The sequence below is a fragment of the Acanthisitta chloris genome, unplaced genomic scaffold (genome assembly GCF_000695815.1).
Source record: "Acanthisitta chloris isolate BGI_N310 unplaced genomic scaffold, ASM69581v1 scaffold15112, whole genome shotgun sequence".
In the NCBI taxonomy this organism is placed as follows: domain Eukaryota; kingdom Metazoa; phylum Chordata; class Aves; order Passeriformes; family Acanthisittidae; genus Acanthisitta; species Acanthisitta chloris.
Genome location: NW_008658982.1, coordinates 1 through 26,829, shown reverse-complemented (window position 1 = coordinate 26,829; position 26,829 = coordinate 1). Strand labels below are relative to the sequence as shown.

General features: G+C 42.6%; 1 protein-coding gene across 1 annotated transcript in view; it reads right to left on the bottom strand.

The window, feature by feature from the left end:
- The window catches only part of JAG1 (jagged 1), a 34,186-nt gene extending 7,795 nt beyond the window's left edge, over positions 1-26,391 (bottom strand). The window contains exons 1-13 of the mRNA XM_009069224.1: positions 26,248-26,391; positions 25,844-26,149; positions 14,962-15,013; positions 9,165-9,419; positions 8,129-8,189; positions 4,262-4,392; positions 3,829-3,948; positions 3,307-3,420; positions 2,652-2,765; positions 1,759-1,872; positions 1,312-1,358; positions 645-818; positions 23-173 (exon numbers count right to left, since the gene is read on the bottom strand). Coding sequence (XP_009067472.1) covers positions 23-173; positions 645-818; positions 1,312-1,358; positions 1,759-1,872; positions 2,652-2,765; positions 3,307-3,420; positions 3,829-3,948; positions 4,262-4,392; positions 8,129-8,189; positions 9,165-9,419; positions 14,962-15,013; positions 25,844-26,149; positions 26,248-26,391 — 1,783 coding nt within the window. The remainder of the gene's footprint in view (positions 1-22; positions 174-644; positions 819-1,311; positions 1,359-1,758; positions 1,873-2,651; positions 2,766-3,306; positions 3,421-3,828; positions 3,949-4,261; positions 4,393-8,128; positions 8,190-9,164; positions 9,420-14,961; positions 15,014-25,843; positions 26,150-26,247) is intronic.
- Positions 26,392-26,829: the final 438 nt, after the last annotated feature.

Below are 26,829 nucleotides of genomic sequence, written 5' to 3'. Positions count from 1 at the left end.
TCATGCACAAGGCAACACAAACCTTCACAAGGAGTCGTGCGGCAGTGATCCTTCAGGTGGGAGCAGTTCTTCCCTTCATAATCCTCAGGGCAATTACAGAAATAGTCCATGGCAAGATTGAAGCACTGGGCACCATTCTGGCAAGGATTTGGCTCACAATAATCTATGTCCAGCTGTAAGTAGTGTAGAGAAGGGGGAGATGGGGGAAAGGAGTAAGAGAAGGCTGAGCGAAACAGGTTTATCATAGCTTTCCCTCACCATGACAGGCTACCATTCTGGAGTCTGACATTTTTATCTGCTGCCTCAGTGAATTGTCCATAACACGGTTTAGTTTGACTTGCGACTATTTGGGCAGGCAGAACTCTCAGTGTTAAACAGCCAAAGTTAATAGTTAGAGCACAACAAAGCCTGACATGCAAACCAGTCTGTTTAACAAAAAGAATCCTCAGCAGCCCATCAGGGGTTTGGTTGGTTTCTTTTCCCCCCAATATATATTAATCAAGCACTTTCTTGGCAGCCTGACAGCGATATCAAGTATGACTTTATACCATGGTTGACTGGATGCAAGGCATTCCGTGCACAGATCCGGAGTGCCGGTACTAACAGCAGTAGCTGAGGGCCTGCCTTTCACCCAGGCTTCTTACCTGACAGAGGTTTCCTGAGAAACCAGCGGGACACAGACATTGGAATCCATTGATTTCATCCTGGCAGTGACCCCCATTCATGCAAGGGTTACTTGCGCATTCATTGATGTCTTTCTCACAGTGATCTCCTGCATAGCCAGGTGAACAGATACACCGATAACCATTAACCAAGTCCTGGGAAGGAACAAAGAAGGTTAGAGTTAAGTTTTTTCCTCACTCTTGAGATATTAAGAAAAAAAAGTAAATGATGGTTCAAAAAAAATAAAATCATCTTACTACATCCAAATAAGGCAAAAATATTTAGGGGGGGGAACCAAACACATACACCCAGAACCAGTCCTGGTTTACATTCTTAATTTCCAGGCAGGATGCATTAATCCACATTTTGAAGTGGAGTACCTACAGTTATCATAGGTAGTTTGTACAAGCACCAGTGACACTGGTAGTGCAAATGAGTCATTTATTGCAGTTACATTTTTTGTCCTTACTGTTCTGCAGACATATCTGGACATACTGTAGCACGATATAAGCTCTGTCCCCAACTTAAAGAAAAAAAAAATATTCTACCAGCTAATTGCTATTTTACAAACTATTTGTGTTTACACTCAAATGTTTTAGTTACTATTGCAAGTCCTGGGGAAACCAAAGCAAACCAAGAATGGCTTACCTGACAGGATCCTCCATTCTGACATTGTCCACGACAGTCATTAATATCTGTAATAAAATTAGCATGGTTAGAAGGCAAAAATATATTTACACTAGATAGAGAGTTCATGTCTCTAAAACTACAGCTAGATAAACCTTTTGTCAAGTTTCCTGCATGCCTTCCTCGAGATAAGGTTATTATAATGGGTTGGAAACCGTTCACGATTCTTCTACGAGAGGCAGTGAAACTTCACATCATTGTTTTAGTCACTTTATCAGAATATGCTCTGGTATGGACTAATGACTTTGATAAAATTGTGTATTTTCATTCTGCACCAGCTACTCCCTTTCTAAAAACATCAACTGCTGGGGCTTTGCCCAGTGGTTAAGTCTGAGCTTAGAACTCACGGCACACATACACACACCCACAGAACTGGCCTTTAATAAACCGAAGGATATGGACACTTACTGATATCACAGTTGTGGCCAGACCAGCCAGTAATGCAGTCACAGTAGTAGCTGCCAATCAGGTTCCTGCAGGAGTTGGCATTGACACAGGGTTTGCCCTCACATTCATTCGCATCTGAAAAACCAACGGGAACAGCCAAATGCAAGGGGGAAGGGAAAAACCTATGCCAGCTCTCCCGGCAATCAGCGGCAGTTCCTTCAGAGCTAAGAGGAACTTGTAACATACAGCATGGATTAGTGTGACTGGAACTAACAAAAGCCAATCACACACCAGTCTCTGAAGGCTCTTTCAGTTTCTCTGCAATTAGAACACAAAGGCTACGCTAATTATTTGATAATTACCCAGCCCTCATTAAAGGCAACTTCTCCCCCACACAGATCTCAGCTGAGCGTTTTGAAGGAGTGCTGCAGCCTGGTCACTGGGATGAGTGCAGTTGTGTAAAGAATGCAGACAGCTCATTCTCCGTGAGATCATCCACATTTTGGAACCCAGCTGTGAACTCCTTGGTCTGGAGGAGTTGACATGGCTGAAGAAATGCAGCAACTTTCTCACAGGCTAAGGGGAGAAACATACGTGGGGGCAGGACTGGGAGGCACAATATGCACCCTCCCTACTTCAGGGCAGTTATGGTTTGAAGTATGGCTCTTGGTTAACTGTTTCCATCAACTGCTAGCACACAGCAGCAAGGTGACAAGGAAGCCATGGTACTCTTAAAGACTATCTGGCAAACAGACAGTGAATGTTCTCAAACTGCCAGAATACCATAGGCTTCAGAAATATAAATATGCAAAGGGCATGACTGCCCTTGCCTGCTGGACCATGATCCCTTTTGCATTTCTCTCTCCTCTCCCTGCTCCAGAACAACACTGGATGAAGAGACAAGCAGTTCTCACCTAGCTGGCATGTTTTGCCAGTCCACTGAGGTGGGCAAATACACTTAAATCCATCAACTAGATCTTGGCAAGTTCCTCCATGACCACATGGATTTGGAGAACAATCATCGATATCTGTAATGCAGAGTAAGGAAAAGCTTAGCTCCTCTACCGAACAGGCAACGCCAGTTACTGACAAATCTGATAAATGGTTGCTACTACTTGGGTTTTCTCTGAGGAACAGAAGGACAACAGGACTTTTGCTTGGAATTTCTAGGTTATGATTTCAGCAAAAGCCTCTTTCAAAAATAATAGTGTGAAAGGGGGTTCAAAGCACAGGGGAAAAAAGTTTACTGCTGTGGCTTTTTTGCAAGTGGAAGTAGTATCTTGATCCAGCAAGTCCCTCTAAAGAGCATGTTAAACTACTTGCCAGAACTACAAAAATTCAGCATTCTCCTTTCAAGAAGCCATTGGCCATTCTTTCCCCTGGCATTTAACAAAAACCTCAGTACAAGCAACGAGGAAGAGAGTGCACAGTGCTATAAATGGCTGCCAGGAACCAATGCTCAAACTGGGAAAGGTTAAGTAGGCCGCCCTCTAAGTTTATCAGGGATTAGAAAGAGTGATCTAAACCAGCAAAGTAGCACATTTTTAACACAAATTGAAAAGGACTCACTATCAGTGCAAGTTGGTCCAGCCCAGCCAGGTGCACACACACATTCAAATCCAGTCAATGTCTCCAGGCAGCTTCCTCCATTGTGACAAGGATCAGAGAGGCAGGCATGCTCCGCTGCACCGGGGGACAAGCACATCATGGCAGAGACCACAGCAATACCACCAGAAGCCACCCCCTGCTCCTGCTCTGGACACACCATCACTACTCTTGCTGCATTGTGATCCTGCAAGAACCACAAATCTCCCGGCTCACAGGAGTGTCTTTCCGTGCTAACCTCAGCACACTGGCTAATACCTGCTGGAGGCAGAGCCACACAGGGTGGCTTGTATTGCTGTCCCCTGTGAGCAGAGGGCTGATGTTCAGGGAGACCAAAATTTCATGATGAAGCATGAACAAGCAAGGCTGGATCTTCTAGCACACTAGAAATTGAGGGTTTTTTCAACCTCATGAAGTGTATCCAAAACCAGCCACTAAAAGCTGGCAAGAGTTAATTGCCCAGCAGCAGCTGCATCAAACACTCACCAATTTCACAGTTCTGTCCTGAGTAGCCCTCAGGGCAGGAACATTGGTATTTGTCAGGGCCAGTGTTGCTGCAGGTACCCCCGTTCAGACAGGGCGGGTGGGTTCCACAGTAGTTCAGATCTGCAAGAGGGGAGGAGCCTTAAAGCCACGGCTGAAAAGCAACAAGCATCACCACGTGCATGCTTTGTTCCACTATTTATTATGGAGCCTTTACAGCACGCATCCACACACAGGAGTAGGACAGGGCAGGGACAAGTTAAGGACAGATGCTAACCACGCCAGAACAGCAGTGGAGACAACGCCAAGCAGCTGAAGGACAACACACTCCCACCAGGTCCAAGGAGGCTCACTCAGCCTCGTGCACACTCTCCCTGCTAAGTCTGCCAGCGTTAACATTCAAGTGTTACATCGGCTCTCGGTGGGATTAGCATACCTTTGTCACAGAGCTGACCACCCCAGTTGGTTTCACAGAGGCATTGCCATGGTTCAGTGCAAGTGCCATGGACACAGCCCGGGTGTGGAATGCACTTATCACAGTACTGGCCTTGCCATCCATACTGACACCTTCGGTTAAAGAGGGAAAAAAAAGGGATAAAAATCAGAACAGGGAAACAAACCAAGACCCAGCCAGAATTGCTCTGTGTAGATGTGAGTGTGGAACTCCAAAGCTTGGAGAAAGGCTAGGGAAGTGGGGGAGAAGGGCAGAATGAGGGGAGGGGAGAAGCTATTCAAGGTTTGTTTGATGGTTTCTTATAAACAAACATTTTGGTAGTTTTGCCAAGGTCTCTGTAACTGGCCCCCTGACAAAAGAATAACTGTTCTGAGAGAAGCAGCATGAGGCCATTCAGCACAATAATACTCTTTGGGAGCCTCATATAAATGTGGCGGAGAGGGTGGGTGTGCACTACAAATCAATCTCTGGACTTTGACAGAGTGCTTTATAAATTGAGGGGGGGGAGAAAAAGTCAGTGGAAACAATAGGGATCCAGAGATCCTCATGAATACAAGGTTCCAGGCATTTCAGCCACGCTGGGTTTGCAGGAAGACAAACAAAACCATAAACACCAACTCTGAGCCCTTGGCAAGGCAATAGCAGAGCATGAGGAGTTCCCTGCTCCATTGGAAGCCAACCTCATTCCGAACTAGGAGACACACACAGCCAGTATGGACTGAGCCACAGTCAGGGATGAAACAAAACAGCACACGTCAGGATTTTGCACATGTTCAAAGATCAGCTGTCGGTGTATTTCAGAGTTTGATTAATGCTAATAACCTCTTTTCAGGGAATAACTAAAACATATCCAATTTAATGTCTGCAGAATAATTTATTGTTATTGAAATTCTTTATTACCACTATCAATGAGCTATCTGAATTCTCTACTTAAAAGGAGGATATGCTTTAAAAGTAAAGCCCCCCTAAGGGAAAGCTCATTTTGGCTTTTGGTTAGTTCTCACTAGCAAAACAGACCAAGGATTCTTCAAATTAAAGTGAATCTATAGATAGAAACAAGCAAAACAAGTTGAAAATGAAAAGCAGGGATTTGTTGAGGTACTGTATTTCATTAACAGGTCCAGAGAGTAATTGATCAGCAGCAATTATGCACTAAGCTGTCACTAAATTATGAAAACAAACCTCAGCCCTACAGAAGTCAGCTAAGCTTTCTATTTGTAAAACCCCCCACCATTCTTCTGCTGGCAATTTCTTCTCATGGGAAAAAGCCAGAAGGATCTATCCAATGGGTAATCACACACAGCCAGTGGTAAGCCTGACTTCCCTTCGAAAAATCTCAGGTGACAAACTGCATCCTAATTAATTTTTTTAATAGCTATTTCAATAGAAGCCTATTCAAAGTCAATGGGAAATTCTTATGAGTTTGTGTGTTAACAAAAGAAGCCAGTCCAACTTCTGTGTCTTTGTGCAAAGAACATGAAAGAAAACCAGATAAGGCCAAACAACCACTCTCAAGTAGCTCTTGGAAAATCCTTCTGTGTAGGAAATATAATAAGAATTCACAAAGATCAAAATTTAGGAACATACCCTTTTAATTTGTGTTGCATTCAAAGCAACTTGCATATGAGCTTGCACACAAGCCAAGCTAAGGGACCTCAACTGCAAAAACAGGTATCCAAATTGAAAATGTTACTCCTTTCTGTCAAATCATAGTGGTGGTGGATTTTGCTTTCTTTTAAACAAGTGTGAAGAGAAACAAAAAATTTAAAAATCCCCACACCACACAGAAAAAAGATCCACGACCTTTAAAGCCAAAGATATTACTTTCTTCAAACATCAGCTTCAAAACGTAACAAATTTGGATAAGGCTATGGGCACTTAGAAAAAAAGTTAAATATCAATTCCAGAAAAAGATTCACAGCAATAACCCTTGTTTAATAATACATATGCAGCAGCTTCTCATGAGAAATTTAAAGTTAACTTTCCTTGTATAGTAATTCATGGTTTTGTTGGCTGGGCTGCATTAAAGAAAGTGACCTGCACCAAAAGGCAAAAGGATATTTTAAGAACATTTGTGAGTTGTCTGTTGTACCAGAACACAGAGCAGTTTCTGTTGGGATGTTATTTTTAAACCCTGTTGCATTTGTAGCATACAGGCTATATGACTCATCAAAACTTAAAAGAAAATAAAATCTTGTTTCTGTGTTCACTTTAAAGATATTGGTCTAACTTGGCAAGCACAAGTTATCTGAAGGCACCAGAAGGACAGCATTGTTTCAAGACTATGCAAATCAAGTGTGGGAAAGTTGCACCTTAAGTAAATAAGAGCACTAGTGCATGTCTGGGCAGTGAGTGGGAGGCAAGAGACTTAGAAAGAGAAAGGAAAGAAAAAAAATCTGGAAACAAAGCCTGTTGTTCCGACTAGGAGACAGCAACCCCTACAAGGCATGTTTATTCTGATGACAGAAGCACAAATCACTGGTAGCCCTGACTGATAGGCTCCTCTCACCATCTGGCCCCCCAATACTTCCTACTACTTGCTAGGCTTTTTTAAAAAAAAATTAAAGATTTACATTTGGTGTTCTAGAATTAACCAGTTTATGTCAGCGCTCCTAAACATGAAAATCACAGAAGGACCGACAACAGTCCATCCTGTGCTCGACTTTCACTTTGCCATGGCTCTTAGGGAGGATGAGAGGTTACTTCCTACCTCACTTCCAGAGCATTCCTTGATGATTTATTTTTTTAAGCATAAATTACAGGGACAGAGAGAAAGAATGAACCACTGTGGCTATTTAGGCTGAATTCTCATGTAACAGTCTGTCAGACACTGCAGATTTGGTGGTTGTTTGAACTCCACTTTATCTATAAAGAACAGTCCACTTAATGCAAAAGATTCCAGCAACAGATACTTTCTGTTCCTTCAGACTTTTGAACCTTATTTGTGCATCCCCTAACTTCACTTTTAACACTCCCTACACAGGATCAATACCTGTCTGAGGTCTGTAACCTCAGAAGCCCTCAGCTCCCTACCACACATAGACAGGATAAAGGGTTACATGAAGCAACTCGGAACCTGTTTGTTGATAAAGAATATCAACATTTAATATCCACTAAGTCTCTATTACTAAGGGAGAAAACTCCCCTGTGCTGTAAATATATGCTGCATATTTTAAAGCATTCCATATATTTAATTGTTGGGTTATGGATAAAATCTGCTTTTCATTGTCTCCTTGCCAGGTCAGAAGGGACTTCAAAGCATGACAGCAAAATTCAGCATTCATCAGAGCCTACTGACAGGATTTCATCCCAGCTATTAACCTCTCAGCACTCGGAGCCTGGCTCACAATGGTAAAGGAACTGAGAGATTTAACTAATCCCATTCTAAAGAAAGCTTGACTTTTGCCTACTGATGGAAGAAACCAGGGGGTGGGAGGGAAGGAGGGGGAAATAGTGAAAGGGAGAAGAAGAGAGAAAAGCCACACTGTACTTCAGGCTTGGAGTTGAAAAAGCCTATTAATCAGGCTGGTGGAAAAAACATACCCACAAAACATTGGCACTATTTATGCAGAAACAGTTAGTGCTCATTAGGCAGCATTCACACGATTTATTCCATACCCCTCTCCCCCCCAGTGCCACCATTTCACAAACCAAAAGCTTCTTAAAATTATCAGTGCATCAAAAACCTGCTCCCCCCTTATTCTGGGCAAGTCAGCATGAATAATGTGCCTTGGTCAAAAACACAACTCCCAAAACATCCTCCCTCCCCATTCCTATTGTGTTTAGCATCACTTGTTTAATTAGTTTGAAAAGGACTGGGGGAAACAATAAGGGATAAGAAGCATTTACCTGCACTCTCCTGGAATTGTGCAAGAACCATGCTTGGGGCTACATCCCTGACGACAAATAGCTGTTAAAACAACAAAAAAAGAGAGTGAGCATGCTGCCTGCTTCCGGCACCTTCACACTCGTGGGAATGTTTTAATCTCTAACTAGCATTGTAATCCTACTCAAGTCTCTCACATCAAGTCTACTGGAAGGAAAACCAAGGTAGGTGACTCCTTGTGACAGGAAATGTATTCCTCTGGCTTTGCACAGGAGTCATACCTAGAGCTGTTCGAAGAGTTGTTTCTGTACTAGAGAAATTGTCTCACCTTGGAGAGCTCAGGTCACTTTGAGTCTATAGGTTTCCTTTCTGTGCCTTCTGCAGGTGCACTGGCCCACTCTGCCCAGTTTTACACCTAATTCAAGCCACTTTTAACTACTCTGGATTTAGTTTTGGCCATATCTCTCAACAGAGAGGCTGTTAAGATGAGCATTGATTCAAACAGCAGGTAAACTCAGTCATCAAGACATGCTAATATTCTGTTCCTACTCAGAGTCCTGCTTTCCCCTTCTGAAATTACCTAGGAAGTTGCCATTCCCTAATAAACATGTTGAGCATGATCTCTGGTAGAACAAACAACCTGGGACTTTTCAAACACCAAAGCTTTGCACTTGCCAGGTCAGCTCTAAAACAAGTCTCTCCTTCCTGCTTGTCTTGAAGTTCTGCACCAAAGGGGAAATCCTTTTTGAAGTCAGCAGCAGAACTCCCATAGAAGTCAGTGGGCTGGGTTTTCTTCCCAAGGGCAAAGATGTGGATAATCAGAGAAAGAACACAACTGCTAAGTGCCCAGTACTTGTCAGACCTCTCCAAGATTTTAAACACAAGGCAGAAACTAGTCTTCTCCTGCCCTTAGTTCTTGGGGTAAAGATCAGTCACTGTCTGGTCACTCCTTAGCCCCAGTGTCTGCACAAACTGACCACTGAATGCAACCTGGATGTGATGCCCTCAAATCCCACCCAAGCCCATTGGTCATTTGTGGGCTGAACATTCGTCACAAACCTTTGTTGCACTCTGGTCCCATCCAGCCTTCCAAGCAGGTCTTGTTGCCGTTCTGGTCACAGGTATGGTGAGTGAAGAAGTCATCTCTTGGTCGACAAAATTTGTTGCAGCCAAAGCCATAGTAATGTTCTGCACAAGTCACACGGATCTGATACTCAAATTGGGCAACTCCTGCATTATGTTTCAGAGTCTGCCACTGACGGCTTGGATTGATCATGCCAGAGTGGGATGCCTTCTCGATAATGTGGTCAGGATCTGCGAGTCAGAAGAGATGTCAGAGTTAAAACATCATTAACTCCCACATCACAGCTCTTCAGCTTCACAGGCAAGACTCTCTGAGGCAGCCAGTTGTTTTTATTAATTTTCTGTTTTAGAGAGCCAGATAAGGCTGCCCTGAAGCTACAAACCATTAACTGAAACACGCACACAGCGTTATCAAACTGAACAAAGCTTCAAATCAAAAGGGACTGTTCAGCTACTGCCAATCACTTATCCCTTTTGCAGTGTAAGGGCATCCAGTAAGAATCATACACTTTACGACTAAAGAAAATTCAGCTGCTTTTACTTCTAGTTTCAATAGAATGGTGCAAAATGTGGTTTTCCCTGCTTTTCCATTAATGGCACGGGGTTTGTTTTGAACTAGAATATTTACAGAAACATCATACTACAATAGCCCAATAGAGTTATGTGTACAAACAGAACATAGGCACTGCAACAGGTTTGCAGCCTTCTGTGCAAACATCAAAATGAAAACTAGCAACTCCAGCATTCAGATGACATCAGCAATTTCACCAGGTTTTGTCTGTGAAATACCATGGAACTTGTGTCTTCAGAGGTCAGCTGACAGTAAAAATTCAAGACTACCAGAGCTCAAAGCAGAGAACTCAAATTACTGCATGTATGTGCTATAGAGCATTTCAAAGTTTAGGCTTTGCACTTGACATTTAGTTCAAGCGAAAGTCTTCTGGCTTTAGAGCACTACAACTCTCTAAATTATGGCTTGAAATGATCATATTTCACATTAGCTTGGAGCATTGTATATAATCTGCAGTATTTCACTTTGTAGTCCGGGTCTTGTGACTTGAACGACCTGACACTGCCTTACGACCTGCTGCTGGCCAGCAACTGACTGCTGAGTGAAAGTTTATCATAAACCAGCCAAAATACCCTCACAGACCTAGGTCCAAACCAACAGTAAGTACCAGACTATGCTGTTCTCTACACAGAAGCCCAATCCAGTGACAGAAGAGTTTTAGGTAGAAGAGCAGTTTGCCAACAATGTGTTAGAGAGCAGCGTGTGAAGTACTGGCACATCTGAGTGTTAAGAATTAAAATGTACTAATGTGCAGCTTTTCCTCCAACAGCTACAGAAGAATGTTTGGGGATTTTACATAAGGCACATTTAAGATTAATAAAGTTGCTACATAAACCTTAAGATTATACATGGGCAGTTTCTCATCTAAAATACTTTTAAATTGCTAAGGACCTTTGATTTGCAGCTTTCACAAAAGAACTTCCAAACAGGCTTCTGAAGACTCAGATACCTATCATCAATCCACCACTAGATCCTGCCTACTTGTCTGCAGTTATGAGTGAAGTTAAGTCAAAGCACTTGTGCCACAACCACAGAAAAGTATCAATACACAGACATCATAAGCATTTACCCATTTTGGGGGTATTCACGGCTTGAAACTACAGCATCCATCAAATGTTTGCAGTGTGAAATTAAGGGCAGCAACTTCTTCACCCTCTGGTATTTCTGGTTCTGTAGTGTTTCCCATTTAAATCAGTTTTTATTATTCATTGGCACTAAGCCCCCAACCCCACATCGATGTGTCAGACTTCCAAATGCATGTAAGGCCTTTATCCCATTCACAAGTAATGTGGATGCCTAAGGACTTTTCCATACTGGTACATCCAGAGCAGTATCATGTCCTGTACTGTGCAGGTGTAAGGCTCTTAGATCTCATCAACGAGATTATTGGCTAATTCTATGAGGTACTTAAGCAGATGCATATCTACTCATCTTGAATGGGGCTAGTCTGGCAATTATAGTTCCACTCCTGCCTGCTGGAGATGGCTCTGCTGCACTTGCCAAGATTACACCTCATCCATTCCCAGCTGGAAAGCAGATGTATTTCCCCAAATACTGAATCCCTGCTCCTTGGGAGTAAAACAACTCCATCCTTTTCTCCTGTAAGTAGTAGAAGAAAGGGGGAATGACACTCAACTTAGTTTTGCAAACCACCCACACACACATTCAATCTTGCTTTTCCAGTCTTTTCCTGTACCCCATTGGGAACACACTACTGACAGCTATTTCAGTCCTCAGAACCAGAAAGGCAGTTGCCTTGGAAAAGTGATCTTCCTTCCTGTCTCTGTGCTACCATTCTTCTATCTGCCAGCTCTTTAGGAAGCTTGTCCTTGCTGTATGTCTACAACATCTCACTCTAGCCATCAGCTCTTTGGAGAACTCAACTACAGGCTGAACTCAAATGGAAACACCCTTTTAAGTCCACTGGACTTTTTTTTTTCCCAAGGGCTCAGATGAATCCCAGCTGCAATTTCATTTTGGATCATGGATAAAATGCCTTCCATTTGATATCCATTACAAAGCTACCACCATATATCTAAATTCAAGTGAGGTCTCACAGGTGTAAGATCCTTTTCCCTTAGCCGTCACCCACAGTTTTCACAATGAAGCCTTGGCATGTTCCTTCATGTACAAAAATTTCTCCACCCATGTCTATTCCCACCTGTCAGTGCACACTTACACAAGGTGCTGACCCAGACTCCAGGGGAGGCATTGCAACAACTCTGACATTCTTAGCCCACACCAGCCATGGCTTAAGTTTTAGACTAAGACTGGTTAAGTAAATAAAAAGCAGCAGTCAGCCAGGCTTGAGAGACAGGGATCTTCTTAACTCCGCTGCCATCATCTGACTCAGAACCCTGTGCTTTGATAAAAAGGTTAGTGGAAGCATTAACCCATTAGAAATTGATGAGGTGGAAGAGAGAAGCTTTCAGTGTATCTCCAGCTTCCACTCTGCACTTCACTCCCAGTCTGTTAGTTTCATTCACTTCTTATGGCTACATTTCAAAGCTATTAATCTCTCTTTTAATTCAGTGGGCAACTGTATCAAAGGTCTTAGGCACAAGGAAATCAGCAGTTTGACTGTCCACCTTTGCTTTACAGCTCTAATGTTTGGAAATTATAACTATACAGCACGAGGAAGCAAAAACAACAACAAAAAGCCCAGACTCCTCTGAGCAGTTTGGGTGGCCAAGGACACCACAGTTATTTTTGAAAGTCTTTGTTTCAGCCAACTTCCAGCTATGACTTGGTTTACATTGTGCTGAAGTCTCTTATGCCAGACTGGAATTCACATGCAACTGATACCAGTAATTTACAATAGCTCTTTGACATAGTTTGAGATGCAATGTCAGCCCCATTAGCTTTATGTATGAAGCAACAGTAGCAAGATGGCAACTAGACAAGAACCAGAGTAAGAAAACCATTGGAGTTGAATCTTGGCTCCAACAAAGCACAATTCTCATCAACTTCAGCAGGGCCAGAACTTAACTGTAAGCCACTCCTGGAAGTGAGACAAGAGATCATGTGGTAAAGAGAATGTAGGAGGAGTGGAATATAGAGAGGGGAAGGAAGCAACCACACTAGGATCTCCTAACAACTTAATTGATCAGAGGCTGCTAGAGCTATTGAAAACCTACACAAAACCTACTAAATCCACTTTTACTGTTGAGAGCCCTCACAGGGTCCTTCCAATTCAATGGTAATTAAGGTAAAAGAAAATCCTGGACATAAAAAAGCCCCCCACTCATCACATTATATAATGACAGTTTTTTAGTTCTAATCATTTTCTTAACTAGTTCTTCAAGACTTATTCTTCTGCTCTGGGAAAGCTGACTGTAAGTCAAGCAATGGGGCACAAAGGGAAAGCTTTGTGCAGTGCAGTGACTGAAGTGACCTATGGTAATTAAGGTAAAAGAAAATCCTGGACATAAAAAAGCCCCCCACTCATCACATTATATAATGACAGTTTTTTAGTTCTAATCATTTTCTTAACTAGTTCTTCAAGACTTATTCTTCTGCTCTGGGAAAGCTGACTGTAAGTCAAGCAATGGGGCACAAAGGGAAAGCTTTGTGCAGTGCAGTGACTGAAGTGACCTACAGATGGATACAGCAAAGCTTATGCAGATCAGGAACATATGCAAGAACATGTCTGCACTTGGTCAAATGCACTGCTGAGAAACGAGGCAATTTTGTCTGAAGACAATTGTACTTCCAGAACATGAAAGCAAAGAAAGAGTTCATTGTGTGGCTTTGGAAATGCAGTTGTTTCATGAAAAAAGATGAGCTCTAATAATAGTAAAAGTGGCAGAGAACCAGTCTGAAAAAACTCTCAGATCCTACTATAAACAAGACTTTCATTTTGAATTCAGGCATCTTCCATTTTTAACACAACACTGCTGCTGCAGCATCAATTTTCTTCTCCTCCATAAAATACTCCACAGGCAAGAAACAAGAAGTCTCCAAGCCACTGCTCCATTGCTGTGCTGGGGTAGGGCCTGAAATCAGAGGTACAGCGATAGTGCTGAACGTGGCTATCCCTGACAGGTCACACGAACCATTTGCAATGGACAGCTGCTTTTCTGGAACTAAGAACTAATAGGACATCTCATGTATATCTAAAAATGAATAAATATAAAGAGCAGATGAGTCCACAAAGGTTCCCAGACTCAAAGGCCATTCCCAAGCTGTGTACTTTTCACCAATTAAAACAAAACCACAGCACTGTGCACGTTTCTACCAGCCCTTTCCCTGGTGAGGTGTGAAGCCCATTTCATTCCTACATGGCTGTCACCTGGCATTCCAAAGTGCCTTCCCCCACTTTCCTACAAAAAACTGCTACTTGATTTCTCTAAGAAGAACCACAGTGCTGCTGCTTCCTTGTTGAAGGAACAGGCTTCTTGTGTCAGCAAAAGGTTAGTGAGTTCAGACTCCTACTTTCTTCTGTGGCTTCTACCACACACACTGTTAAAGCCTTACACTGAAAACAGAGCTAATTTTGCCCACCTGCGGCATTAACAGTAGGCAATAAGCAGAACATCTCCTGTGACAAGAGGCTTCATGCAGCTTCCTCTAGCCAACAGGAAAAGCTTAGCAGAATCCTTTGAAACCAACCAAAGACATTCCAGGCGACAGATTTTCAGCCAGCTCTAGCAGGTAGTGTCTGGTAAATATTTTTCAGCCCATATGAATCTCTAGATATCCAACTCCCAAGGAAGAGCTGGTATTCACTCCTATTTCTCATCTACAGTCATTAAGTAGATATCTATACCAAGTCTTACGGAGATTTTATGGTTTTCTATTTTTTTAAAGCAGCAGATTGAGTTTTGAGGAGAGGAGGTCCCAAATCAAGAATACTTAGGCTTCCAAATATCACTCCTAATAAAAAAAAACAAAAAAACCCTCAAAAACCTGAAGAAATCCCTTGGCTTTTATTCTCCCTAAGGAGAAAGAAGGCATTAACAGCATCTATTTTTAGGCATCAAACTGCATGTGCCTAGGTGAGTGAACTCAGCCTCTGCAGGCAATACAAGGGAAACAGGCTGCTGCAGAACCTGGAGGAGTTGCTCCAGATTGTCTGCGGGAGAGTTTTCCCCCCCTCCTTGTGCTCTAACTCACAACGAGCTTGTTAGACTACCAGAGACCTTTCGATTCACAGGAAACCAAGCTGTCCAAACTAAGGAAAACAGCAGAGTGAATACTTACTTGTGGAGTTATCATTGTAATCCCATGCCTCAACAAGCAATGTGTAGGATCTCTGCAAAAGAGAAATAAGAGTTAGTTTCAAAGCCACACATGACTAAGAAAAACCAAAACAACAATTTTTATTAAAAAGAAAAATTCTGCTCTCTGCCCCGAAGGGGAATACTTGAAAACATAAATAGGTAAAAGATTATACTTGAGACAAACATGATCTTCTTGAAACCCCATAAGCTACCTTATCCAGTCTGACTTAGAAGACCTTTCACCTTGGATAGCTCATCTTTGTCATCATTAATGCATCTTATGTACTTAACCAGGAAGTACAGCCTTTGACACTGTGCTGGAGCTGCAATAAAGCATGTGAGGAACGATTGCACATGGAAGACACAAAACACCAGGCTAGCACAGCAGCATCAAAAAACCTAAACCTACACTCTCAAAAAACTGCTTCAAAAGAATTTCAGTTACAGAAAAGTAGTCTTGATGTCCCTTCCCCCAGCCATCCTGAAAGCAAGAAGTGTTGCTAAGATTACTGTGCCCTGCCTTGACAGCGCAATCTCCAGGGACTTTGCTTTTCAGCACCCCCTTTGAAAGCTTTGTCTGCATGAGGGCCATCGCAGCTCCCACAAGTATCAGGTAACTGAGGGAAGAACTGATGGATATGGGAAGGGGGTGGGGTGAGAGAGAAGCATTGTAACACAAAGGCTAAGATCAGACTATTTGGAAGAGCAGGGAAAGGGAAGCCGCACTATCCACCCCGTGTCACATTTACAGATGCTCTAAGCTGCCAATGAGCTTTCTAGCACTCCAGTAATAATAATCATAGGCATAAACTAACTGAAGTGACTCCGTGGGTTGGAAAGACGCCAGTTATTACATCTAAGCCACCTTTATCTTCAATCCTAACTTGAGAACAAGAGCCATTAAAACATCTTCTCTTCCAGCTCTGCTCTGAGATATCCAAGTTGTATCTTTCAAAATTACCATTTAGCCAGCCATATCCAAACTTACACAATGATTCAAAACCAAAACAAAACACCTCCCCTCCAAAAAAAACCAAACCAAACCAACTGATGAAAAATAGGCAAAAAAACCAACTGGAAAAGTAAAAGGCGTAATAATGGCTATAAACGAGGCAATAATTGTGACATCTTTCTGGTGATTAGAACAATCATAGAACAAATAAAAACTCTCTGTGAAGGGTTTTGATGCTTTGCCATAGCAGTTGTACATTGTAAGGTTTATTTCTTCTTAATTGTATCCGTGCTCAGTCACAGCCTGCTCGTTTGTGGTCTGCAGTGCTTAGCACCTTCTCTGTAACAGAAACCAAAACACAGTTCCCAGAGTGAGCTGCTACAAGGTGCAAGGCTAAGGCAGCTCTCGAATTCCTTAAGAGGAGAGGAAACAAAAAAAGAAAGGAAAAAAAAAAAAGAGAAAGAGTCGGAGCAGGCTGCTTTCTCACGACTGGACACAGCATGCAGCCTCGGAATGAAAACCCAGTTTGTGACTGCCGCCGGCTTGCAATATAGCCTAAATATGTTTCATATTCAAAGCAGACCAGGATTCCATTCTGTTCACTGATAACTGTGGGAAAATGCTTCCAAAAGTAAGCAAAGCTGGGCAAGCCAAGACATGCACCCCAACTTCCATGCAGGGGCTCCATTAGCCCAAACCATTTTTGGTTAATATTTCATGAAAAGTTCTACATTATTTGTTTCTATTCTAGGCAAAGTCTGACAACTCAAAAGAAACTCTGAAAATAAAACACCACACAATCATCTAACACTGTTTAAAAAAGAGTTTAAAAGTCCTCACACCAGTCAGTGGTAAAAAAACACCCCAAAACAAACAAACAAAACAAGAATAGAACTCCTGAGCCCTATTACAGATGCAGATTGCACTATCTTGGGTGCTTCCTCACTGGTTTAATTACCAACATTAAGCAGCACAAGCATAACATGTTACTGCAAGCTTGAAAAAAAATTATGATATAGAGAATGAATTATGTCAAGTGGCACTACTTCCAATAAAGTTAAGGATGTTTTCCTTTCGGCCTTGCATAATTGTTTTGGAAGATATTTTGTCTAAACTCATAGCAACAGTTCCCGGCTGGTTCTCAGGACTGTTTACCAACACACCTAGCCCTTAAGGAAAGGAAAGGCTGAATCCTAGCTCAGTGCTACTGTTGCTAGATACTTGTGTGACCACTTTCCAACCACAGAGGAGTTTGTTTAAAGAGAGGAGAGGCTTCTGCTTAGAGAGATAGAAACTAAATGCAGGGGGAATAGGCCAACCCTAGCAATTCCCTTGTTTCTGTGTGCCCCCTCTCACCCCATCTGAATGTTTTAAATGAAGAATCTCTGTCCTGAGAAGGCATGATACAAAGAATGGCATTTGATCTTTTGGCTCTGTCCCTCTCAGCATGGGGAAAAAAAAAAGACAAAACTTTGTGTTCAAGATGAGACCCTTCTAAACAAAAGACACAGGCACACAGAGCTTCACAACAGTAGCAACAATCTAACTATCACATACTTCTAGCTAATTCCCTCACACTTCCCCCCCCAAAGAAAGCAATTCTGTACAAAGCTGCACTGTTGAGATTTTTTTAAAGTGCATATCATCCCCACTCTATAGATCAACGATCCAGATATCTCAGGAATGACTGCTTGCAGCATGGACGTTTAAGTTTTCCCATGCCCATAGATGACCTCTGCCCATCTTTGAATAAATATATATATATATAATCTCCAGACACAAGAATTCCACATCATGCACCTTCTTCCATCAAAGCAATGTCCTTGGCAACAAGGCAGCAGTGAACTTTCCAGAGTCACACCCAATTAGCCACTGTAAACCTGAGCTTGACCAGAAGGCGTGGATTCTGGCTTGAGAGAAAAGGCAGCTTGAAAGGACGAGTAAGCCAGCACATTGTGTAGAACATCCACAGCCTGAATCAGCCCAGGGGAGTGAAAGGTAACATGGTCAAATTTAACCCAAATTTCTATGAGAGGATGGAAATGGTTAAGTTCACACTCCAAGAATAAAAAAGCAAGCATCAATGTGTAAGAGCTATTTTCCACAATGACAAGTCACCTTGATTTAGCCTTGATCCATTGATAATACAACTCAACAGACTGTCAAGACCCTGAAATCCGTAACTGTCCCTTTTAAGGGTCTGAAAGGGCAATGCAACATCCTTTCTGGTTATATAAATGAAGTCCTAGCAGATCCAGGTAAGCAGAAAGTGTTTAAAGCTCTCTGCTTGATTACCTTCTTCCCTCCCTTCATCCAGACTTTTGGTGCTTTTGTACTTTGGCTTCTAAAGGTACTCTGCAAGGCAGTGGGGCAGAGCAAGATTAAAACATCCGGCTCATTAGCACAAGGACAGCCTCCTTTTTCAAAGGGGTTGCAACTAGTCAAACGTCTTTCCCTCCTATCCTTGTGGATAAAGCATGCAAGAGCTTTGCTGAGCATGTGAAACCATGACTAGACAAATGCAGTGGGAAGTTTGCATTCTGAACGCTGTGCCTGCTCCTCCCCTGCCAAACAAGGAGAGCAGGTTAAGCCCAGCAACATTGTCCTCACGCTCTGCCAGCCGTGCACGGCTGTGAAGACCAGTTTGAGAGTGGTGCTCACACCCTGTCTGCATCCTAGGGAAGGTGGCTAGGGCACTGGTACACTGTCACAGCACACCCTCCTGCCTTCAGCTGGAAAGGGGTGAGAGAGGGAAACCAAGGCATACTTCAAAGCACCCAGGGGCCAAGGAGGAAGGACAGCTCTGAGCAGGGTTAAAGCTAGGCACAAAACCACTTCTTCTAAACATCAGTAGGAATCTCACTTGTGTACCTCTGTCGCCACCTGACAAGTCACCGTGACACTATACCGATGCATCACAACGTCATGCTGTGGTCAGACAGACAACTTTGACAACAGAATATTCCTTCAGGAGTTAAAAGGCAATTGGTTCCTCATCCAGAGGACATGTGAGCATATTTCAGAAAAGCAGAAAAACCACATAACCTTCTTAACCTTTTGTCAAATGGAACATCATCAGGAAGCTCTTCTTTGGGACAACCTATGTAAGGACAAGGCAACCCTCTACAAAGCTGTTACTCTCTCAACCCCACATACATAAAAAATAATATCTAAGCTGTAACACACCTCAAAGCCCACGGCCAAGAGCTCCGCTGAACCCTGTGCAGGCAGCCCAGCCAAGAGCCTCATCAGAACATGCCCACACAAAAACAGAGCACACAGCTCCTTTAGCCTTGATTTTGAGTAGTTCCTTTATTGCTGTTAATGCCAGTAAACACTTCATTGCCACATAAAGGAGAAGACATGAAAACAAATTTAACTATATTAGCAGATTCCAGGAGAGGCTTTCTCCCCCTATTCTGTCTTGGCACAAACCAAGCCAGTGACCGAAGTCAAGACCTTCTTTGCAATACAGCTGCCACCCTCCTGCCAAATGATGAAGGACACAAAAGTACCGCTATCCAAACTATGCATACGCTTAAGCATCCAGTAAACCAGGCTGATCTCTGATCTGGCAAGCCTGCTAGAATAATGAGTATCCTGTGAATACATAATGTGCTGAAGTTGCCATTGTGTGAAGTAAGTCCATGGTTTGTCTGGGAGCCGAGCAATGCTGAGTCTACTGCTGCTTCCTGTTGCTTGTCCTGTATTAGCATTATTTTTGGATAGGCCCCATTATGTTCTGTAATCCTCACTGCAGTCAGTATGGCCACACTATTGTTCTTGGTTAATATTAGCAGTCAATGCCTCTGTCTGGGTGGCCGGACTACAATGTATTCCAATCATAAAACTAGCATGCATTAATGGAACAATGTACTGGGGTACAGGGGGGAGACTCAGGGTCCTCCCTCCTTTAAAATAAATTTTTTTTAAAAAAGGCAAAGAAGAAAGTATAGAAACTTTTTCTTTCTTTCTTTATAAATTAATGATTTTAAGTGATCTCAGCTACCAGGGTGCTTCATACAACAGCAGCATTTTAATCGGCACCTTATCTAGTCACGCAGTCATTTTCTCACGGAGCCCCACTTGTCAAAGCCTAGCAGATAGGCCAAAATGTCAATGGTTGCTTTCAACCTTCACCAACAAGCAGATTACCTACTCTTATCAGTCCCCCTACCTGTTTAAAGCATCCCACTGATAATTAAATGCACCAGTTACAAAAGGGTGGCAAGGTTAATAGAGAGAATACCTAGTAGCCAGCCAAGCAAAACAGTCAGGTTCACATGAAGCAAGCCTGAACAAGAAGCCTTTCTACTTATTTACCTAAGTGCCTAAGAACTGGGTTGAGCTGGTAAAGGGCTCTGGATGTTTGACTATTTACAAACCACTTTAACCACTTCTATCCACTTTTTGCAGTTTCTTCTGAATGCTACAAGAATAACAAGTGTAATTTATGCCGGAGAACAGTGACCACAGAACCATGAGCTTCACAGGCTAACAAGAAACAAAGGCAACAGCTTCTAGTCTTGATATCTTTCCCCATATTAAGGCACATGAGTTAACAATTAAAATTATTAGAGCTGAGTCAAATAACATCTAAAACTTCTATTCATCAACAGAAATTCAAAGGCAAGTTTAGTTTCAGCCTTCAAAACCAATCCTGTCATTCGTATTATCAACAGAGATAAAAGTATTTCTTTGTAGATGAAGTAAAAACTGTTGCTTTGCAATGCACCCAAACTCCATTAAGAACTGACTTTGGAGCAAGTGCCATGTATGAGAGTCTAAGCCTCTGGTCTGGCACAACACCTCACCTAATTAGCTCAGACCCAACTGCACCAGCTTCAGAACCAGCTGACTTCTACTCCAGCCCTCAGCGAGGTGGTATGTTTCCTTGAGTGAACTAGAATTTTAAGCATAAAGCATCAATTTTACGCAACTCATTTTCAGACATGCAGACTTCCAGCTGCATAAACAAGCTGACACTGCTGGATGTATGTAGTCTGAGAAAGTTTGGGAATAAGCTTCAGTGCCAGGCCCAATCCAGCTGCCACTGGAGTTAAACTGGAGTAGGCCTTTATTATAACAACAAAAATTCTGGGAGCAGGCAGGATGAGGAATTATTTTTAGACATATTATGGCAATACAGTCAAATGGATATACCAGGAAGATGAAGTTCTGAACTGACTGGAAGCTAAAAAGACTTAAGAACATGTAAGAAGTCCAAACCCTCCAAATGGATGCATGACTTCTCTGCAGTCCTGGGAAAAAACCACCTTGTGGATGCTAATTATGCTTCAGAGGTCACTTAATACTCTCAGCTCCATTCTGGATAGTAATCCTAGGCAAAACACTGCACTTTGAATGTTGATGATTTATTCTTAAATTATTCATTCAATGGTAAATGAGAGTGTGGATTTGATTAATATGCACTTTGTTATTATAAAAATGTCTTCTGATCTGCCCATGCTCCAAGATGACTTATCAGGCATTCTTTAAGAAAAGCTTGAACAATACGTAGCATTTGCTTCTACAAGTTAACTGGAGAGAGAGCGAGAAACAAAAATCAAACCTCAAATTTTAGTCTTACGACTGTCACATAGTAGGTTTAAAGAAAAATCAGAGGCAGTTGATTGAAGTTATATATTTCTCTCAGATTCAAAAAGCTGTTACTTTAACAGCAGCTGCAGATTAGTATTTTGGAAACCTCTTGTGTCAAGACAGGGGGAAAAAGTTCACAAAGCTTAAAAAACACTAAATCTCTTTGGCTATCACTCTCTAGCCAGAAGAAACAATGTCTACCCAGAAAATATATTCTATATCTTCAGGAACCAGTAGCACTAAGATTTGTCATTAAGAAGGGGCAAAGCTGACTATTTTATTTTTTAGCATAAAGTTGAAATAAGATGCTCAAAACTCTTTAAGTGTATTTTATGCTAAACTCATTTAGACACTGGAGGATTTTTTTTCCACCTCTGTAGTTTCCTAGTGTGTTGGTGCAATTGGCCCCAATATTAAATAATTACAAGGATCATAATTTCAGGATAAACAAGCTGTTTGAAATTGGAGCTCTGCATACCAAAGGAACTGCCAAGTTTGACCTTCTTACTCACAGCCTCGCCAAACCCCCAAAAGATCTTTCTTTACATAAAAGCAAAGTTCAGTGCTAACTTTTGCTTAGTTAATTGAAGCTTAGCTCCCTTAAGGTACAGCACACAACACACTTTGGGTTCTTTAAGCAAGGCAAGAGATTTGATTCATGTCAGAGAAGAGCATGTGTCTACCATGAAACAGAACTTGTTGAGACAGACTTTAACATGGAAATTCTTTTGTTCCATACTTTTTTATATGGCTTCATAAAGCCAAGCTTGCCTGTCCAGAAAGTCAATGAAGTCTCAGAATGAATGCAAAAACGCAAGCCTATGTGCATTTTATTATTTTTTTAATAACCATCACTATTGTTTCAATTTACTGAAGAATTACCAGCTACTGCAGGGGCAGCTTTCTGATCCATGCCAGTTCCTTTATGCTGGTCTGCTGCCCTGTTTCCTAGCAACTTCCTCAAACCTCCCATCACTTAAATTAATTTATGGCCCACCATCTCCACACCCATTACTCACAGGGGACGTATCAAAACTGACAAGAGCAAACCACATAAGTTATTAATAAGACTCTGACACTTCAAAACTACATTACAACTACAAGCCCACTCTAACAAGACATTTTAAGCACCCCATTATCTCTTCTTCCTCTCCTGCATGATGAATAAATGCCTCTAATGCAATACAACTATTTTTCACAAACAGTATAAGGAGCAGCTTGACATGGGAAAAGTTTTTTTTTTATTATTCTTTTTCAAAGTAGTCAAGGCAACAAGACTTCTTAATGTTACTGACTCAAGGTGGAACATCCAAGAAAAGCCTCCCTCAGAGGGTAGAACACAAACAATGCATATTAGGAGATGAGCATGAATTTTCAAGTCCAATATGATTAACATTTCAGTCTAGTTCTTATTACCTTCACTGTAATTTTCAGCTGAATGTGTTCAAAGACAACTCTCATGATTAGCCACATTGGTAAAAGGAATGCTAATCTGAAGCTCTTACTGAAGTCAACAGTATTCACTCATCTAAAGAAAATGTTTTATAAGTTCTAAAATCTCAGCATCAGATTTGAGCTGACTAATTAAGTTTACTACTTTATCCACAGAGCTCTGAAAAAATGCCTAGAATGATTTGTGTACACAATTTTTGGACAAATAAGAGCCACATTAGATATTCTTTTGTTCAAATGCCATTTGGAAGTCACAATGGCTAGCATAAAAGCTGTGTCCTATGGAAGTTAAAGCTGGGAGGCAGGCTGGATAATTGCAAACAGACTATCCTCAGAGTCTCCAAAAGTGTATTTCTGCATGGGAACATGCAAGAGTTTACTCCAAAATTTCCAGGCTTATGAACCAGAGTGTCTGAAGTCGTCCAGTTTCACACATTTCAAACGCTGAACTGGAGTTTTGCTGCTGCTGCTCTAGGATTCCAGTGCTGAATTAGATTCAGCAAGACAATAGAAGCATTTCTTTTATGAAGAAGCAAGCAAGCTTAAGAAAGTTCTCCCATGGTCCCCACCCCCCAAAACCCACCCTGCAGACACCCTTCCCAACCCTATGGAGAGAGGGGTTGTTAGAAGAAATATGTTCAGTTTTCACACCATTTTTATATACGTATCTTCAGATTCAAGGCACTTGAATTACAGGGAGCACGAAGCTAGTTAAGAAAGAAAAAAATCCTTGATGAACCTCACTTTTCTGAAAAAAGTCAAAATCCGCAACACAAGCACTACAGCCATTGGCAGAGCTTCAAATACCTCAGATTTTTACAAAGGCCTTTATCCCTTTGATGGCATATTTGATAACAGTTTTATCTCATTTCATGTTAGAAAAAAAGAGAAAGAAAAGGGAAAGAAAGAAAGGAAGGACTTGTACTTTCAACAGAGAATACTTTTGTTAACTCTGCTATTGTACTTTGTAATACTATCTTCTTAAAAACGGAGCCTTAATTTCTCTCTTGTGCCTCTTCAGCCCTCGACACTCCCAAGTCACAACTGACAGAAGAGGCAGGTAGGAGGCAGCACAGGACATTTCAAGAACACATGGCTGCCTGCAGCACTTGGCAGCAGGACTACGAAGTGGGTGTCTACACTACAACTGAAGAAGGAATGCTTTTGGGACGGGTTTCTGACACCACCACCCCACCACCCCCAAAAAAAAAAAAAAAATGGTCCAGGGCCTCTCAGCAACCAGTGCTTATCTGACTATGAAGGGCCAAGCTTTGGAGGGAGAGGAAAGTCTACGCATGCCGCACCTCACCAGCGGTGATAGTGACAGAGGGTAGGAAACAAGATTCACCCCTCCCCTGCACACACGTAAGGGCCCTCCGCCCCTCGCCAAAATGACCTTAGGCATCTAGGTTAGGATGATTGGATTTACAAAAGTGCTGAGCATCGACATATCCCAAGGCACTTGGTGGGAAACTGTCTGCTCAGCGCCTTTGGAGAAGGGGTGTGTGCGGGGGAAAACAGTTTTGTTTCCTAGGTGATCTCTAAATATAAGTTTTAGGAGCAGAAATTTGGGAGGTTTCAGTATCTGTACCACAGCATCCCAGACAGCCACCCCAAAAGACAGACTGCTGCTAGCACATAAGACCCCCCAGATCAGTCACCCTCAGTTTTTGCTTGCCCGCACGCAGCACTGCTGAGCACAGAAAACAGTGCACCCCTTGCCATCCAAGGCCATGGAACTCTCCATCTCCACAAATCCTATAGCTCTGCAGCCTGCATGTGTGGGTCTGTCCTGGGTGATGGCCATTTTGGAAAGATGGTCCTAGTTTTCTGTGCAGGGACCTCTGCAGAGCTGACCATCAATGCCTCAACCCTCTTGAGCACCCCAGAAGAAACAAGCAGCACTGGCTAGAGCCTAAGGGAGAGTCCTCTAGACAACCAACAAAAGCATCTTTCAGTGATGAAGGAAAGGGTCACCCATCCTCCAGCTCTCCTCTCTACACGGCTGACCAGCATTTACTAGAGTGGACAATGCTGGAAAAGTGCCTGGCAGAGTCCCACCTCTTTGAGCCACCGAGTTTTATACACAGCTAGAGGGAAGCTAGAATCTCTGTGGACCACAGGGGCAGGTAGCCAGAAAAAGGTGTGCCGTGGGGAGGAGTGAGTGAAATGGACCAAAATTTAAGGCCAGGCTTTTCTCAGTCTTTAGCTTCTAGAGTCCACAAGCACCTCAAAACATAGCCAGCTTACCAGGGAAGCTGGCAACAACTTCACCAAGAGCAGCAACAGCAGCTCCCATCCACACCGAGCAGTACAGTGAGACTTGCCCTTGGGAGAAGCAGGAAGCCTTCCCAAACATGCTCCAGGGAAGGAGGCCAGCTATGACACACACTTTTCACACGGGATCCCTCCACAGCCCCTAACCCACTGCTCTTCTGGCTTAAACCCAAAGACTTCATGGTTAAGGACAAATAAAAACAAAACAAAAAAAAAAAAAAAAAAAAAAACCCAAAAAAAAAAAAGGAAAAACTGAACTTCTGACCTTCTAAGTCTCAAGAGACTTATTCATGCAGAGATACTGGGTTTGCTTCCCTGACCCATTTAGATCCCCCTCACTGCACATCTGACTTTCAAATTTAACAGGCTGCGCATTGTGAGCCCCAGGGAACAAAAACAAAAACACCACTGCATTTTACTCATTTCTGTGCTGTGGATTCCCGATGCTCTTGCCAAGCTGCCTGCTCCCTCCCCAAGCCTGGTCCCTCTTCCCCGGCACAAGAAGTCCGAGCTCAGCTCGCTCAGGACGTCTCGGAGAGCACCGTCCAGACGCAGAGCCAGAACAGGCCACACAACTCACCGGCCAGGCAAAGCTGAAAGGGATAACGATCCGGTTCTTCTCATTATTCCGGTTGTACTTTAAATTGAAGGTATTTCCTCCGATGACAGGAGTGGATTTGGAGCCGAAGCTGCAAGGACCTCCAGCAGTGACCCGCGATTGATACTCCTTGAGGCAAACTTTAAAATAGGTGTCACACTCATCTCTGGTGCATTTTTTATCTCCTGGGTTTCGGGTGCCATCGCAGCAATTTCCATTTTGCAGTTCACCATTCACATTTTGCATGGATAAGATCTCCAACTCGAACTGTCCCGACGCTAAAGTCACCTGTTAATCCCAAGAAAGACCAGGAGGAAACAAAACAAAACAAAAAAACAAACGAGAAACAAGAAAGAGACAGTTATCTCACTTTTCTCCCCCCAAACACAATCTACAACAATTCTGCAGACAAGGGAAAGTAATTTTAAGAGTCCTTTCAAGAAGCACATGCATGATATTAAAAATAAAGCAAAGCCAACCACACCAAGCTTTTCCCTATCAGACATCCATGAGAAAGAATCATAAATCATCCCAACTCAATAACTGAAAAATGAACCTTAAGCGCCAACTCCAAAAAAAAGACAGTGTGAGGAAGGCTTCCAAATCGTTAGGAAATAAAACTAAACCAAACCAAGAGTGCATACGCGAGGGCAAACCCAACAAAACGATGTAGTTAATGCACATCCTGGAGAGGCAACAACCCCTCTGCCTCCTCCGGGGTGCAGCTGAGCCGGGGAAATCTGTGCCCGCTGGAGCTGCCCAGCTGAGGCTCAGAGCCGGTCATCAGTCACCGCAGCAGTGCTGCGATTAGCCTTTTTAATTCGTATTTAGAAAAAAAAAATGAAACAAGAAGAAAAACGAAAAAAGGGGTGAAAAGTGAAAAAAGTAATTTAGGGGGAAAACCGCGGTTTGCGATAATTGCATTTCTTATTCCCAACGAAGTAAGCAAGAAGCACTCCCGCGTTCGC